The 15,003-nt window shown below is 45.5% G+C and overlaps 1 protein-coding gene across 3 annotated transcripts in view; it reads left to right on the forward strand.

The window, feature by feature from the left end:
* The window catches only part of NOC2L (NOC2 like nucleolar associated transcriptional repressor), a 143,637-nt gene that overhangs the window by 69,710 nt on the left and 58,924 nt on the right, over nt 1-15,003 (forward strand). For 2 of the 3 annotated variants that reach the window (XM_082229941.1, XM_082229942.1), the window contains exon 3: nt 295-496. In XM_082229941.1, coding sequence (XP_082086067.1) covers nt 295-496 — 202 coding nt within the window. The remainder of the gene's footprint in view (nt 1-294; nt 497-15,003) is intronic. The other variant, XM_082229940.1, reaches the window with a different exon arrangement.

A 15,003-nucleotide genomic window follows, 5' to 3' on the forward strand; every position in this document is an offset into this window, starting at 1 on the left:
TCATCACAGGAGGAGAAAGGAAAAAGAAAAAGGGGGAGGGAATCAAATTAGCTCCAAGCCAAAGGCCAGGCGGAACAACTTGTGTCTTACAGGCCCTGCGGAAAGAAATCAGATCCTGCAGGGCCCTGGTCTCATGAGACAGAGCGTTCCACCAGGCTGGAGCCAGGTTAAGAACAGTTTCAGGTTAAGAATGGACCTCCAGAACGAGTTAAGTTCTTAACCCGAGTTATAAGCAATTGTTTGTAAATCTCTGTACTTTCAAAGTCAGCTCTTGATTTTTATTTTATTTTAAAGAAACCACAATTCCTCTCCCCTGATCAGGAAAGTGAAGACAGGGAAGGCTTCCCAACACAAAGACCAGCTCTCCCGGTTGAAGGAACGGGATCCGGAATTTTACAAATTCTTGGAAGAAAACGACCGCACACTGCTGAATTTTGATGCCTCCGATAGCTCTGATGAAGAGGATGGGCTTCACGTGTTGCCTGAAAAACTAGAGGTGATTTGTTTCTGTTTTTAAAAAACATATATAAGCTGATTTTCAGTGATGCACTTGGACAGTTGCATCAGGTCCATCTAGTGCTGCCCTTAACATCATTTTAGTGCCCATTGAATACCTCTCTGTTCCCCGTGGTATTTGACAGATTATGGTGAATATTTCAGTTTATTCCTGCTTTCTGCTGCTAAGGTTTTGCTGCTTCAATGGGTCTGTTTATGGGTCTTTGTAATGGCTTTGTTTTAAGCCATTCTATGTTATGTTTTTTGCTTTATCTTGACTCTTTTTCATGAGTTTGGATACAGGTTTGTTTGTTTTTTGTAACAAGTGACTAATCATTTTATTTATTTGACTTATATACCGCCCTTCATCATAAGATTGCAGGGTGATTCACAATATAAAAATACAAGGTAAAAACAGAAATAAATAGTTAAAAAATAACAAAACAATAACTCTGCCTTTCCACAAGTAAAAAAAAATACTGATGCACTGTTAGTCCTTACTTAGGTTAGACCCATTGCGTGGTGCTCAGCTAAATGTTACTTGGAATAGACCCATTGAAATTAATGAAAATGTGTAAGCTATGTCCATTAATTTCAGCATGTCTATGCTGAATAAAACTTAGCTGAATACCACCCACTGAAATGAATGGGGCTGTCTGTCTTAGGCCCATGTATTTCAGCGGGTGTTCTCTGAGTAGGATTTGGTTGGCTACAACTACATTTTAAAATGGCAATTTAGAAAGCTTTGATTCCTTAAAAACAGATCATAGTAAAACAATACACCACACAACGATAAAACAAAATGGCGGCATGAAGCCTCAGTCTCCGGTGGGGAGGGAGGGGAACTCTTGATGCTATGAAGAAAACACGGTGTCACCATTTGCACCTCTTGAGGCAGAGAATTATGGGAGACAGGCCATGACAGAAAAGGCCTTGTCTCTTGTCACCTGTCTGGCCTCGGAAGGCAGTGGGACCCAAGAGGAAGACCTTGGAGGCGAGCAAGAAAGTCCATGGCTGGAGATGGTTTATTGATGTTATGATATGCTGTGTCTGCAAAGAGTTTTCCCAGGCCGAGGATGCAAGTTTTGAGAAAGACCGTGCAACATTTAATAATGAAACGGTGAGTTTATAGTTCTATTCTGCATATTCAGTTTTCTACATTTGCTAAATGTGACAGTTTTGTGATGAAAGGAAGTGAGTGACATCTGACTTAAGAGGACTAAGTGATTTAAACTCTCAGGGATGGGGAGCCCAGAAGCTGCTTTAAGATCCAGATGCTGTGAAAAGCAGGATATATTCTATGCTCATGATAGTATTTTATTCTCTTGTTAATTATGCTGTTTTAAATGTACAGTTTATATTATATATTATATCCTTTAGCAATGTCTCCTTTTGAGATGTTTAAGATTCTTTTTGTTAGCGGTTCTGTGTTATTAAATGCACATTCTATAGTTACCTCCTTTGTAACTATATTTTGAAATCTTTAAGTTAGTCCTTTAGTTTCCTGTTAATTGTGGTGCTTTGAATGTGTTACACAAATTTTAAGGTGCAAACACCTAGCAGCCTCTCCCCCCCCCCCAACAAATTCCAATCCTTCAACCTTCAACAATTTAGGAAATATCCCCTTGAAAAATAGACAATTTATTTTAGTGGATATAACTTAGACAGGTCAAAAGCAGGGGTATTTTTAGCCTCCAGTGGAACTGTGAGACACCCTCCGAAATAGGTAACAGGAAGGTCTTGATAAAAACTTTCCCAATATAGACTGGCTGAGTTCTTTTCACTTGCAAATACCTCAAACCTGTAAATGGTTTAACTTCTGCCAGCCCTCTGCAAAAATATATATATTAAAAAATGGACCTGACAAAGGGGTATCTGCTATGTAAATGGAGACAGTTCTTTGTCCATAGGCTCTATGGATAAATGAGAACAACATTTAAATAGAATTCTCCAGGAAAGCAATTAACGTGTGTCCTAATCTATGATTGACAGACTTTTAAGGATGTTTGGGATGAGAAATTTGATCTCTGATTTACATGCACAACCCATTTGTTTGACTTTTGCATGATGCTTTTGGGTGGTCCCTGGCTAAAGGGCTGGGCAATTTCCATGTGTCTTTGAACTGGTTAGAGACTTCTGCTCTGGGCTTCCTTCCCCACCTCCCTGCATTTGCAAACAGAACAGTAAAGATCAGCCTTGCATTTGCCTCCTGGTTCCTGCCCTCCACTCATTCTCTGCCCAAAAAATGAACTTAGGGGATGCTAGGTCCCTTGATGGGAAGTTGGACTTTAAAGTCAACCCCATGTTTTTGTATAACAAATGTACAGTGGTACCTCGGGTTAAGTACTTAATTCGTTCCGGAGGTCCGTACTTAACCTGAAACTGTTCTTAACCTGAAGCACCACTTTAGCTAATGGGGCCTCCTGCTGCTGCCACGCCGCCAGAGCACAATTTCTGTTCTCAACCTGAAGCAAAGTTCTTAACCTGAAGCACTATTTCTGGGTTAGTGGAGTCTGTAACCTGAAGCGTATGTAACCTGAGGTACCACTGTATATTTAAATTTGACTTAAGGTGCACAAGGTTTTTTATTTAATTTTCCTGAGAAGGGATCCTTGTTTGGCATAACTATGGGACTCATTCAGTTGTCATTTGCATTCTCCTATGTTTCCACCTTCCAACGTACCACCAGCACAGTGATGCACTTGTAGAATCGCTATGGATGCATTGTGGCATGAATAAGGATTAGGCTTAAACGTTTGCTTTTGGGCACATTACTCTCTTTTGTTCAAGTAAAAAATCCAAAACTCTTAATACACCATCCAGTAAAGCCCTAGAGCTAAACTTGCAATTGTGGCCATAATAGTGTGGATGCACCCTACTAAGAGCAGCTTCACACCAGTCTTGGGCACTTAACACCAGTTTGCAATGTTAAGGAAGGTTCTACAAATAAAAGCGCTTTTTACATTCATGAGTATTCACTTTGCACATACTAATTGCATATGTACAATCACCCAGAAGGCTGCAGCTTTGTTAGTAACCAGTCAGTGGTTTCAAGTTGTGCTTGCAACCAGCTGGTGGTTGCAAGTTGTGCTTAATGGCCAAACTTCCAGCTGCAGGAAAGCTAGGAGGAAATCAGCCATTAACAGTGGCAGATTTTAATATGACCATTTTTTCATTGTTATTATTAGGCTGCAAGTTACTTTTGCAGCTAAAACCAGACATGGGCACAAACACCTCCTAGCTTGCATATGTTTTAACTTGCTGCTCTACTACTGTTTTTTGTGCAACATTATCCTTGCGAGATGTCAGGGAACTGACATCGGAGGAAAGGGAAGTGGTAGGGCTCCCAGAGACTGGGAGAGAGTCAACAGCCAAAGCAGGGACCAGCAGGGGGAGCGCGGGGTCTCTGGAGGAGGATCTCAGTAATGCTGAGAGAGACGCAGCAGCCCAGGCAGGAAGCAGCAGGGGAGAGAAAGGGGTGAGAGACACTTCGAGCGAAAATAGCGGGGAGGTGTCAGAAGCAACTGCAGGGAGACCTATGCTTCGCCGGAAGCTGTCACGTCGTGAGTCCAGGAGACGCGTTTCCGTTAAGGAACTTCTTTGCTGGAAGCGCTTCCGCAGACAGCCACTGTCGGACTCTACAAGTGACTAGAGCAGACATGTCTGAGGAGCTCTGTCACACACAGAGGTTTGTGGGGTCGCACAAACTCTGAAGGGGCACTATTTTAAGCACAAGCAGCTAATCATCCCCTGATAGCAGTCCGACAGTCTCTGTACGCTGCCTGTGCAGGAGAAAGCATCATGAGCGACCCAGCAGGAGCCGGAGCCGCAGGGGGTGGAGCTGGTCCAAGCTTGGAAGACAGATACCGAGCATTGGAGGTCCAACTTGCGCTGCAGACGGCGAGGCTCGAGGAGAGGAGGGCTCAAGATGCAGACAAGAAGGGGAGAACCACTCAGTTCCCCAGAAAGGTACCAGGATTAGTGCAGAAGTTTGGGGGGGACCCCAAGGATTACCATGCCTTTAGGACTGAAATGCAATATGCCCTGAATGTGCAGTTTGATGAGTTCCCTGATGAGGAATCCCGAGTTGCTTTCGTAATTGGGCATCTTGAGAAGGGGGCGCGAGATTGGGTTCGACCCCTGATGGCAACGCACAACGATATCCTGAAGGACACTATGAAATTCTTTCGTGCAATGGATATCATGTTTTCCAGCGATATTGAGGAAGGGGTGGTGCGCAGACAGCTAATGGCTTGCAAGCAGGGAAGCAGATCTGTCCGTGAGTACTGGACTGAATTTACCATGCTGATTCACAGATTGGGGTGGGATTTATCGGCAGCACCCATTCAGATGCTATTTGAAGAAGGTCTTTCTTCAGCTGTGAAAGACGAGCTGGCCAGGAGCCCCAGGGCGGTGTCTATGGATCAGCTGACCAAATCTGCGCTGACCATTGGAGCGCGCCAGGAGGCAAGAGCCTTGGAGAGGCGGGAAGGGAGAGGGGAACGTTGGAAGGAGTTACGCATTCCAGACATTCCTGAGCCAGCTTTCCCGCCGGCAGAGCCGATGGAAATCGGAACAGCCCGCGCGCGCGCAGTTTCAAAGCCCAGTGAGGGGGCGAAGAAGGAGGGAAAGGGAGCCAGGAAATGCTATCTCTGCCAACAGCCAGGCCACTTTGCCAGAGTCTGCCCCCAGAGGAAGGAATGGCAAGGGATGGTGGGAACTGTTGAGGGGGAAGAGCAGGGAGAAACGGAGCAGGTAAAAGCCAACGCCTGGTTGCCAGCAGGGCACTGCAGCCAGGCCAAAGAGCAGTGAAAGTGCCCCTTCCCCAAGTGCCAGTGCCAGAAGCTCCTCGACCTGCTCTAGTGATTGAAGTGTCGCTAGAGTTGCAAAATGGACACCCCCTAAAAATAAAGGCGCTGTTGGACTCAGGCAGCTCCTGCAATTTCATGAGCAAGGAGTTTGCTGCTGAACACCAGATACAGACTATCCCCTTAAGCAACCCCCTGCAGGTGACCACGATCGATGGCAGGGAACTGTTGGGAGGAGGCGTCAGCTTGCAGACCATCCCAATGATAATGAGGGTGGCAAGGCACACAGAACTGATAGCGTTTAATGTGGCCACCTTGGGAGGCGCTCCCATTATTTTGGGAATGAGCTGGCTAGCCCTACATGATCCGCTGGTGGGCTGGCATCAAAGAGTGGTTTCCTTCGGTTCCGCACATTGCTTAGAACACTGCAGGGGGGAAAAGGGGTCAGCAGGGGCCCAAGCCACCCTAGCAGGGACGGAAGTGATGGAGAAGGGGAAGGTGCCATCACAGTATGCTGATCTCAGCGACGTGTTCAGCGAGAAGGAAGCTGACCAACTACCCCCGCATAGGCCCTTTGATTGCCAGATCAATTTACTCCCTGGAGCACAGCTTCCTGTAGGCAGGTTGTATGCCATGTCAGACAGGGAGATGCAGGAGTTGCGAGCGTTCATTGACAAGAACCTGAAGAGAGGCTTCATCAGAGAGTCCAAGGCAGCGGGGGGTAGCCCAGTGTTTTTTGTGGATAAAAAAAACACGGACAAGCCGAGGCTGGTATGTGACTTTCGGGCCCTAAATGCAGTGACAGAGCCGGTGGCTTTTCCTATGCCCAGGATTGATGATATTTTGACCAGGGTGCGAAAAGGAAAGATTTTTACAAAGCTGGACCTAAGGGGGGCGTACAACCTGATGCGTATAAGGAAAGGGGATGAATGGAAGACCACCATGTTCACCCCTTTGGGGGCATTTGAATACCTCGTTATGCCTTTTGGATTACAAGCAGGCTCCGCGTGTTTTCAAGCCTTTATGAACCATGTACTGGGGCCTTTGCTCTACAAGAATTGCGTGGCCTTCTTAGATGACGTGTTGGTGTATTCGGAGAATGAGGAGCAACATGTGAGAGACGTCAGAGAAGTGTTGAGCAGGCTGCAAGCCAACAGACTGTGGGTGAAACTGGAGAAGTGTCAGTTTCATACCAAGGAGGTGGAATTCCTGGGGTACCGCTTGTCAGACAAGGGGTTGGCCATGGACCCCGGCAAGGTTCAAGCGGTGCTGGAATGGAAAACACCCAAGACTAAGAAGGATGTGCAGAGGTTCCTAGGGTTTGGAAACTTTTATCGTAAGTTCATCCGAAACTTCGCTCACCTGACGGCGCCCATCACGGACTGTCTCAGCAGCAAAAAGAAGTTTGTTTGGACGGGGGAGGCGGAGCGAGCGTTTGAGGAACTGAAAAGGGCCTTCGCCTCTGACGAACAACTTCTACATGTGGATTTACAAAAAAAGCTGAGGGTCGAAACAGACGCTTCTGACAGAGCCATAGGGGCGGTGCTTCTTCTGCAGCCGGGGAAGGAGGGGTCCGAGTGGCGACCGTGTGCCTTCTTTTCGCGAAAGCTGAACAAATCTGAGAGAAACTACACGGTGTACGACCGGGAACTTCTTGCGATTTATGAGGCCTTCCGGAGATGGAGGCACCTACTAATTGGTGCACAACAGAAGGTGCAAGTGCGCACGGACCATAAGAATCTAGAGTATTGGAGAACTGCGCGAGTGCTCAACCAACGGCAGTTGAGATGGGCCCAGGAGTTCTCCAAATTTAACTTTGAGATTTGTTACGTACCAGGCCCGGAGAACGTTAGGGCGGACGCTCTCTCACGCAAACCTGAATATTTGGAGGGAGAGGGTGCACCCGAAGAGACCCATGTCATTCCCGAGGACCGCTGGGTGTGTGGGGCGGCATTGGTGGGGCTAAGGGAACTGATAGAGGGAACGGTGCAGGATGAATATGCCCAGGACAAACTCAGGGGTCTCAGGAGGGAGGGAGACAAACCCGGGGGTTTTGAGGAGAGAAACGGGGCGTTGTACTACAAGGGAGCGTTATACGTACCTGAAGGGGAATTGAGGGAAAAGGTACTCAAGCAACTGCACGATAGCCCCACAGCAGGGCATTTTGGGCAACACAAAACCATGTGGCTGGTTACCAGGGAATTCTGGTGGCCCAAGGTCAGGGAAGATGTGCGGGAGTATGTGAGAGGGTGTGACCGATGTCAACGAGCCAAGGGGGAGAGGCGGGCACCGGCAGGTTTATTAGAACCACTACCCACGCCGGAAAGACCATGGGAGGCAGTGGCAATAGATTTTATGACTGATCTGCCCAGGTCCAAAGGGAAGACAGCCATTATGGTTGTGGTAGACCTGTTAACCAAGATGGCCCACTTTATAGCCTGCTCACATGCGGTCACAGCAGAAGAAACCGCTAAATTGTTTGTGGAAAATGTGTTTAGATTGCATGGTGCCCCCTTGAGGGTGGTTTCGGACCGAGGGAAACAATTTACTTCCAGGTTCTGGAGGAAGCTCATGAGCTTATTGCATGTAGAGGTGAATTTTTCCACTGCCCGCCATCCAGAAACCAACGGGCAGGCGGAAAGAGCTAATGGTGTCCTCCAGCAATATTTGAGGTGTTATGTGAATGACAGAGAGAATGATTGGGTGGAGAAGCTGGCGTTGGCAGAATTTGCCTATAACAATGCAGAGAACGTGTCCACGGGAATGAGCCCTTTTTTGGCCAATCACGGGTGTCATCCCCGAGCCTTCCCAGGGGGGGAGGGGGAGAACTGGAGCGTTCCAGCCGCAGAACAGTTCGTTGAAGAAATGGAAGCGATCCATCGCCAGCTCCAACTTAATTTAAACAGGGCGAAGGAGGAATATAAGAGGCAGGCAGACAAAACCAGAAGGGAAGGAGAAAGCATTAGGGTGGGGGACCAGGTGTGGTTGTCCACCCAAGGGTTACCATTTAAAGGAGGTTGTAAGAAGTTAAGACCCAAAAGGCTGGGCCCATTTGAAGTCACGCAACAGGTCAACCCAGTGGCTTTCAGACTCCGGTTACCGAACCACATGAAGTTGCACCCAGTGTTCCACAGATCATTGCTGTCACCGTATATAGGGGACAGAGAGGGGAGGGTCAATAGGGGACCAGCTATGGAGGAAAAAGAACACAGCTACCATGTAGCGGAGATTCTCGATTCCAGGTGGAGGGGAGAGCAAGTAGAGTATTTGGTAATGTGGGAAGGGGAGCCGGAGTCGGAAAACACCTGGGTCAGGGCAGAGGATGTAGATGACGAGGTTTTGATTGAAACTTTTCATCAGAGATTCCCTCGGAAACCCCAGCCAGTGGCGAGGTTCCGGAGGGAATACTTCGCCACCACCGACGAAGAAGAAGAGTTGGAGGGGTTCGCTGATTCCGAGGTGGAGGAGGATTCAGCGAGTCGGAACGAAGACCGATGGAGGGAAATGTTCGAGACGTCTGAAGATGAAGAGGATTCTTTTAGGGGTTTCAGCTCCTCACCGCCCAGAGGAGAGAGTAGGGGCGGGGGAGAGGGGGGCCCTGGAGGGGAGGTGGATGTCAGGGAACTGACATCGGAGGAAAGGGAAGTGGTAGGGCTCCCAGAGACTGGGAGAGAGTCAACAGCCAAAGCAGGGACCAGCAGGGGGAGCGCGGGGTCTCTGGAGGAGGATCTCAGTAATGCTGAGAGAGACGCAGCAGCCCAGGCAGGAAGCAGCAGGGGAGAGAAAGGGGTGAGAGACACTTCGAGCGAAAATAGCGGGGAGGTGTCAGAAGCAACTGCAGGGAGACCTATGCTTCGCCGGAAGCTGTCACGTCGTGAGTCCAGGAGACGCGTTTCCGTTAAGGAACTTCTTTGCTGGAAGCGCTTCCGCAGACAGCCACTGTCGGACTCTACAAGTGACTAGAGCAGACATGTCTGAGGAGCTCTGTCACACACAGAGGTTTGTGGGGTCGCACAAACTCTGAAGGGGCACTATTTTAAGCACAAGCAGCTAATCATCCCCTGATACGAGACTCCATGGATTCAGGCAAATAGCCTACTGCTTTACTATCTCTTTTATGAAACAAAAGTGGTGAATGCTCTAGGGTGGGGTTTGGGGGTTGTTCATTTGTTTCTTGCCCATATGGTCTCATCTGTTCCTGTTTTAAAAATTGCAGCATGCTCTTATCTGTAATTAATAATGCCACAAACTTTTACAAAGTCTATGTGGGGCGGGCAGGACTCTTCATTCTCTCTCTCATGAATGACCTGGAGAGTCTTCCTTGCACTCAGAGAGTTGGCAGAGGAGGAGCTGACAGACTGGGGCTGTGATACCACCAGCAGGGTAATTGGACCAGGCTCCCATGGCTGATGTTTCAGAGCCCATGGAGCCCCAAGGCTGGTTGTCCAAAGGCTGCACATCAAGCCTCACTTGCTGTTGGAATTGAATTGCCATTCCTCCTCCTACCATGAGCAGAGATAGACTGCAGAAAGGCAAACAAGGGCTGTTCAGTAATGCTTTATCCTGGACTGTTTTGTTTGATGTTTTAAAGCAGGGGTCAGCAAACTTTTTTAGCAGGGGGCCGGTCCACTGTCCCTCAGACCTTGTGGGGGGCCGGACTATATTTTTTGGGGGGAATGAATTAATTCCTATACCCCACAGATAACCCAGAGATGCATTTTAAATAAAATGACACATTCTACTCATGTAAAAACTTGCTAATTCCCGGACTGTCTGTTGGTCAGATTTAGAAGGCGATTGGGCCGGATCCAGCCCTCGGGCCTTAGTTTGCCTACCCATATTTTTAAGTGTAGTAAACCACTTTGAGATTTTTTAAATTTAAAATTCAAAGTGGTTTAGGAATGAAAATAATAATAATAATAATAATAATAATAATAATTAATAATAATAATAATTTCATTTTCCTTAACTTTTTCAGATAAGAAGACATGGTACATCTGCTGCTCACCAAGCAGATGAATCTGCCAAGTCAAGCCCAATGGCACAGACATTAAAAACAATGGACAGTGATTTGCGCATGAAGGTGGAGAAGCTGTTCAACACTGCATACTTCGTTGCAAAGGAGAACCTTTCATTTGAGCTCTTCCCAATGATATGTGCACTCCTGAGGAAGATTGGTATAAGACTAGGCACATGGATGACAAGGCGGCAAAACAGATCGTGCATTACATTGCCGAAAGCCTGCGTCTGGACCTCAGGGACAAATTGAGTAAAGCAGAGTTCTTGGGGATTTTGGCTGACGGCTCAACGGATAGGTTGGCTGTCGCAGCTGACATAATTTACTTTTATTATATATTTGAAGGTGGACTGAAGTGCAGTTATGGAGCCATTAGGGAATGTACTAGTGAGAATGCAACAGGTGGGACGTCTACAATCGAGTCAGTTCTCCGTGACTACGTACCCGACTGGAAAAGCAAGCTAACGGCGATACGTTTCGATGGAGCCGGTGCTAATATGGGGACTGTGTCTGGCGCAGCAAAACAGTTCCAGGACAACTGTCCAGGTTTAGTGGCAGTGCACTGTGTAGCTCACCGACTGGAGCTTGCGATAGGCGATGCCTTCAAGTGTGTAAAATTTGCTAGGGTCGCCGAAGATGTTGTGTGTGGTATATACACATTTTACTACAGTCGTCCTGAAAGAGCAAAGGTGCTGAAAGATATCGATACAGTACTGAGTGAAAAAGCGCTTCGCCACATAGGTATTCGCAGAACCAGCTGGTTGCAGTCAAAGAACCGTGTTGTGAAGGCATTAGCAAACAATCTCCCACTAGTAGTGGCAGGTTTGGAGCAGATTGTGAGTGGTTCTGGTGCAGAGTCAGAACTGAAGGAGTACTTGGAGTGTTTGAAGTCGGAACGGTTTGTAAGTTTTTGTTTCTCATGCACGATGTTTCAAACACACTCGCGAGACTATCTGAGGCGTTTCAGAGAAAGTGTGTGTCGGTTAATGATGTTGAAATCAGTTTGGCTTCAGCAAGAGAAAGGCTGCGGAGGATGGTGAAAGGAAGTGGCCCTCAGCTGCGAAAATTCGAAAGTACTGTGCAACGGTGTGTTAGTGTACAGAGGTGTGAAAATTGTTCGTAGAGCAAGTGAAATTGAGTGCTTTGAGGAAGATCGACGTGTCTTGCTGAGTTCAATTGTGGAAGGAATAGACAAACGATTGGACAGTATCAGAAATGACAAAAGTTCTACAAAATGTGGAAATATTTGACCCATGCAACGTACTCTAGCCAGTCGGTGAAAGGGACTCGTCTACAAGTAACCATGGAGAAAAAGAATTGAGTGAACTGATGCAAGCATTGCCTATCAATGTAAAAGTTGACAAGGAAGCCATCATGGAGGAATATCAGGATTTAAAAGTGTGGGCTCGGAATAAGAGAGTCATCACATGTGAAGAAGCTTGGCAGCGTCTTCAAGCAGAGTCAACAGCTTCTGATTCATATATTAATATATGTAAAGTTTTGAACTTTTTGCAGGTTCTCCCACTTAGTACTGCAGAATGTGAGAGGGGCTTTAACCAGTTAAATCTGATTAAGACAGATATTTGGAATAGTCCGCTTGTGACTATCGTTGACGACTTACTAATGATCCAGATGAATGGCCCCAACCTGGAGGTTTTCAATCTTGAAAATGCAATTAATTTGTGGTGGAAGAATGTTGCTATAGAGCATATTGGAAGACCAGACTTTTAAAAAGAAAAACTATTTTCAAAACTGAAGTATGGTACCAATATTTTTTATTGTATAAGCAAAATTAAACATGTAAGTTCAATTTATTCATTCACCTTTTGTAACAAACTTTGCAGTTTTTTGTCCTTGTCACAGTACTCGTAATAAATTGTGCAGTAATCTTAGCAAATGAATTAGTGTTAAGCTGCTGTAATGATCATGATGCCACTTATAATTGGTTTATGGATTTAGCACTAGCACTACATAAAATATTACAGACATACAAAGCTGTGTTACATACAAGTGTAGCACAATATTTTATATAATGCGTGCGCGCGCACACACACACATACATATACTGGTATTTATAAATATTAGTTATTCAAATGACATGGTTGGCCGCTATTACTAAGGCTGAGCCCCATATAGGTTTATAGTGTCCCAGTAGCAATTGCTATTAAAAATGTGATATTGAAAATGTGTCACTGGTGTGAATTGTGTATTAGTTTGCATGTTTTGAAAAAAGATGACTGGAATTGGTAAAATGTGCAACTGAATCATTAAATATATTAACATTGACAATATATAAAATTCAATTTTTGCTTTGTAATTGTAATAAAAAGAGAGGAGGGATAGACTGTAACCTAAGTTAGAGGTGCTTTTGGCAACTGGCTTATATATCTGAGTTTCTAACATTGGTAGGGTGTTGGTCAACTAAATGTTACTTGGAATAGGCCCCTGAAATTAATAAAAATGAGTAAGCTGCGTCAATTAATTTCAGTAGGTCTACACTGAATAAAATATAGCTGAATACTGGAATGAGTGAGGCTGGCTGTCTTACGCCCATTTATTTCACTGGGTGTTCTCTGAGTAGGATGTAGTTGTCATTTTAATATTTAGTGGTAGCCAATTTTTAAAAAATAACCAAGTCCTTAAAATAAAACTACACCAATAAAACAATGCACCACAGAGCAACAAGATAAGATAAAAGAGCAGCAGCAGGAGCTTTTCCACCCCCATCGTTCAGCCTGCAAGTGGAGAGAAGTGAGGTTACCGGGAACCAGGCAGAGGGCCTTCTCGGTAGTGGCGCCTGTCCTGTGGGGTGCCCTCCCATCAGATGTTGAGGAGATGCGTTATAATTATAATTATTTATACCCCAGGCAAAACTGGGCTCAGAGTAGCTAACATCAAATATATAACACATTAACATAAAATCAGGCAGTCAGTTAAAATACATCCTAACATCAGATCAGGATCAGAATAAAATCTAATCAGATGGCAACCCGCAGATTAGGGTTGGGGACCTTAAATGCTCACCAGGCCCAACTGTTTGTGCTGAACTTATATGGGTCTGTGAGAAAAATTGGGAGGCCACTTTCATGCAAGTTCTTATGAAAGGGGAGAGGGAGTCAGACTGAACCTCGACCAAAGGCCTTTAGAAGACATCTGAAGGCTAGGGAATTTTTTGATGTTTGATGTCTTGCTGTGTTTCAATTTGTTGGAAGCTGCCCAGAGTGGCTTCCAACTTTATTATTATTCCAAATAATATTATTAGTATTATTCCTATTATTATTATTATTATTAAGCCTTGGTGTTTGGTCAAAAATGCCCTTGATGCTATGAAGGAAACAGATGGCACCATTTGCACCTCTTGAGGCAGGCAGTTTGGGGAAATGGGTTTTTAACAGAAAAGGCCTTGTCTCTCATTGCCTGTCATGTCTCAGTAGACCCAAGAGGAAGGCCTCCTAGAGCTCCTGGGAAGACTGTTGTTGGAATGAGCTGGATCAGGCCTGTTGCCCTGCTAGTTCAGCATCCTGTTTTCATAGTGGGCAACCTGATATTTCTTTGAAAGCTTGAAAGCAGGATCTGAGCACAAGCAGCATTCTCCCCCCTTGTGATTCCCAGCAGCTGGTCTTCATTCAGAGGCATAACGTTCCCCATTGGCGGAGGCCAAACATAGCCATTGTGGCCTAGCAGCCCTTGATAGCTCTCTCCATGAATTACTCTATAGTCTTTTTCTGAAGCCATCCTCATTGGTGGCCATCACTGGTGGGTCTTGCGGTAGCTAGCTTGTGCTTCATAATCTCTTGAAAGCAAAGTTATCTTACCTCATCTACAATGGAGTGCTGTTGGTTGATAGATTCAGCCCATAAATGTGCTTCAGTGGTTTAATTGGTTGGCACATGAGTACTGTTAGATTGTACAAGGGTTTACGATGGCTATATATATCCTGGATAAAATTCCTTACAGAGGTCACCCTCTGGAGTTCTAAGTATCCTAGCGAAAATTTTAGCTGCTGTCATGAGCTCTAGGAAAAAGCTTAAGAGTAATGATGTGGGTTTTCCAGAATGTTTTTTCTCCAGGTACCCTAAATTTGTATCATGGTTATTTTTTGTTTGTATTACTCCAGAGTATTATTGGGCCAGAGATTAAGACTGGAGGGTTCTAGCCAACTAAGTTTTACTCAGAGTAAACACACTGAAATGAATAGACTTGTTAGGCCCACATTTAAAGCACTATTATGCCAGTTTTAACAGTCCTGGCTTACCCCAAAGAATTTTGGGAAGTGACGTTTATGAAGGGTGGTGAAAGTTGTTAAGAGACCCCTGTTCCTCTCACAGGGCTACAGTTCCCAGAATTTCAGGAAAGAAGAATTGCTTGTTAAATCACTGTGGATAGTAGTACCTTCAGAGGAATGGGGGTCTCCTAACAACTTTCAGCACCCTTAACAAATGACACTTTCCAATCAATGGATTGACAACATGATAACACTTGCAGTGTATGAATGGATTGCCTATAGACGTAGACTTTGTTTGGACAAATATAATGATATCTGTAACAGGTTTATACAGAATGCTGTAGATTATTAGCAGCCATATGTAAGGATAATAATATCACTTATATCTATACCATAAGCTGTAGAAATGAAATTGAATTTCCTTAATGTATTACACCAGGCTTCCTCAACCTCTGCCC

Source organism: Podarcis vaucheri (genome assembly GCF_965113315.1).
Source record: "Podarcis vaucheri genome assembly, chromosome: 7".
Classification (NCBI taxonomy): Eukaryota; Metazoa; Chordata; class Lepidosauria; order Squamata; family Lacertidae; genus Podarcis; species Podarcis vaucheri.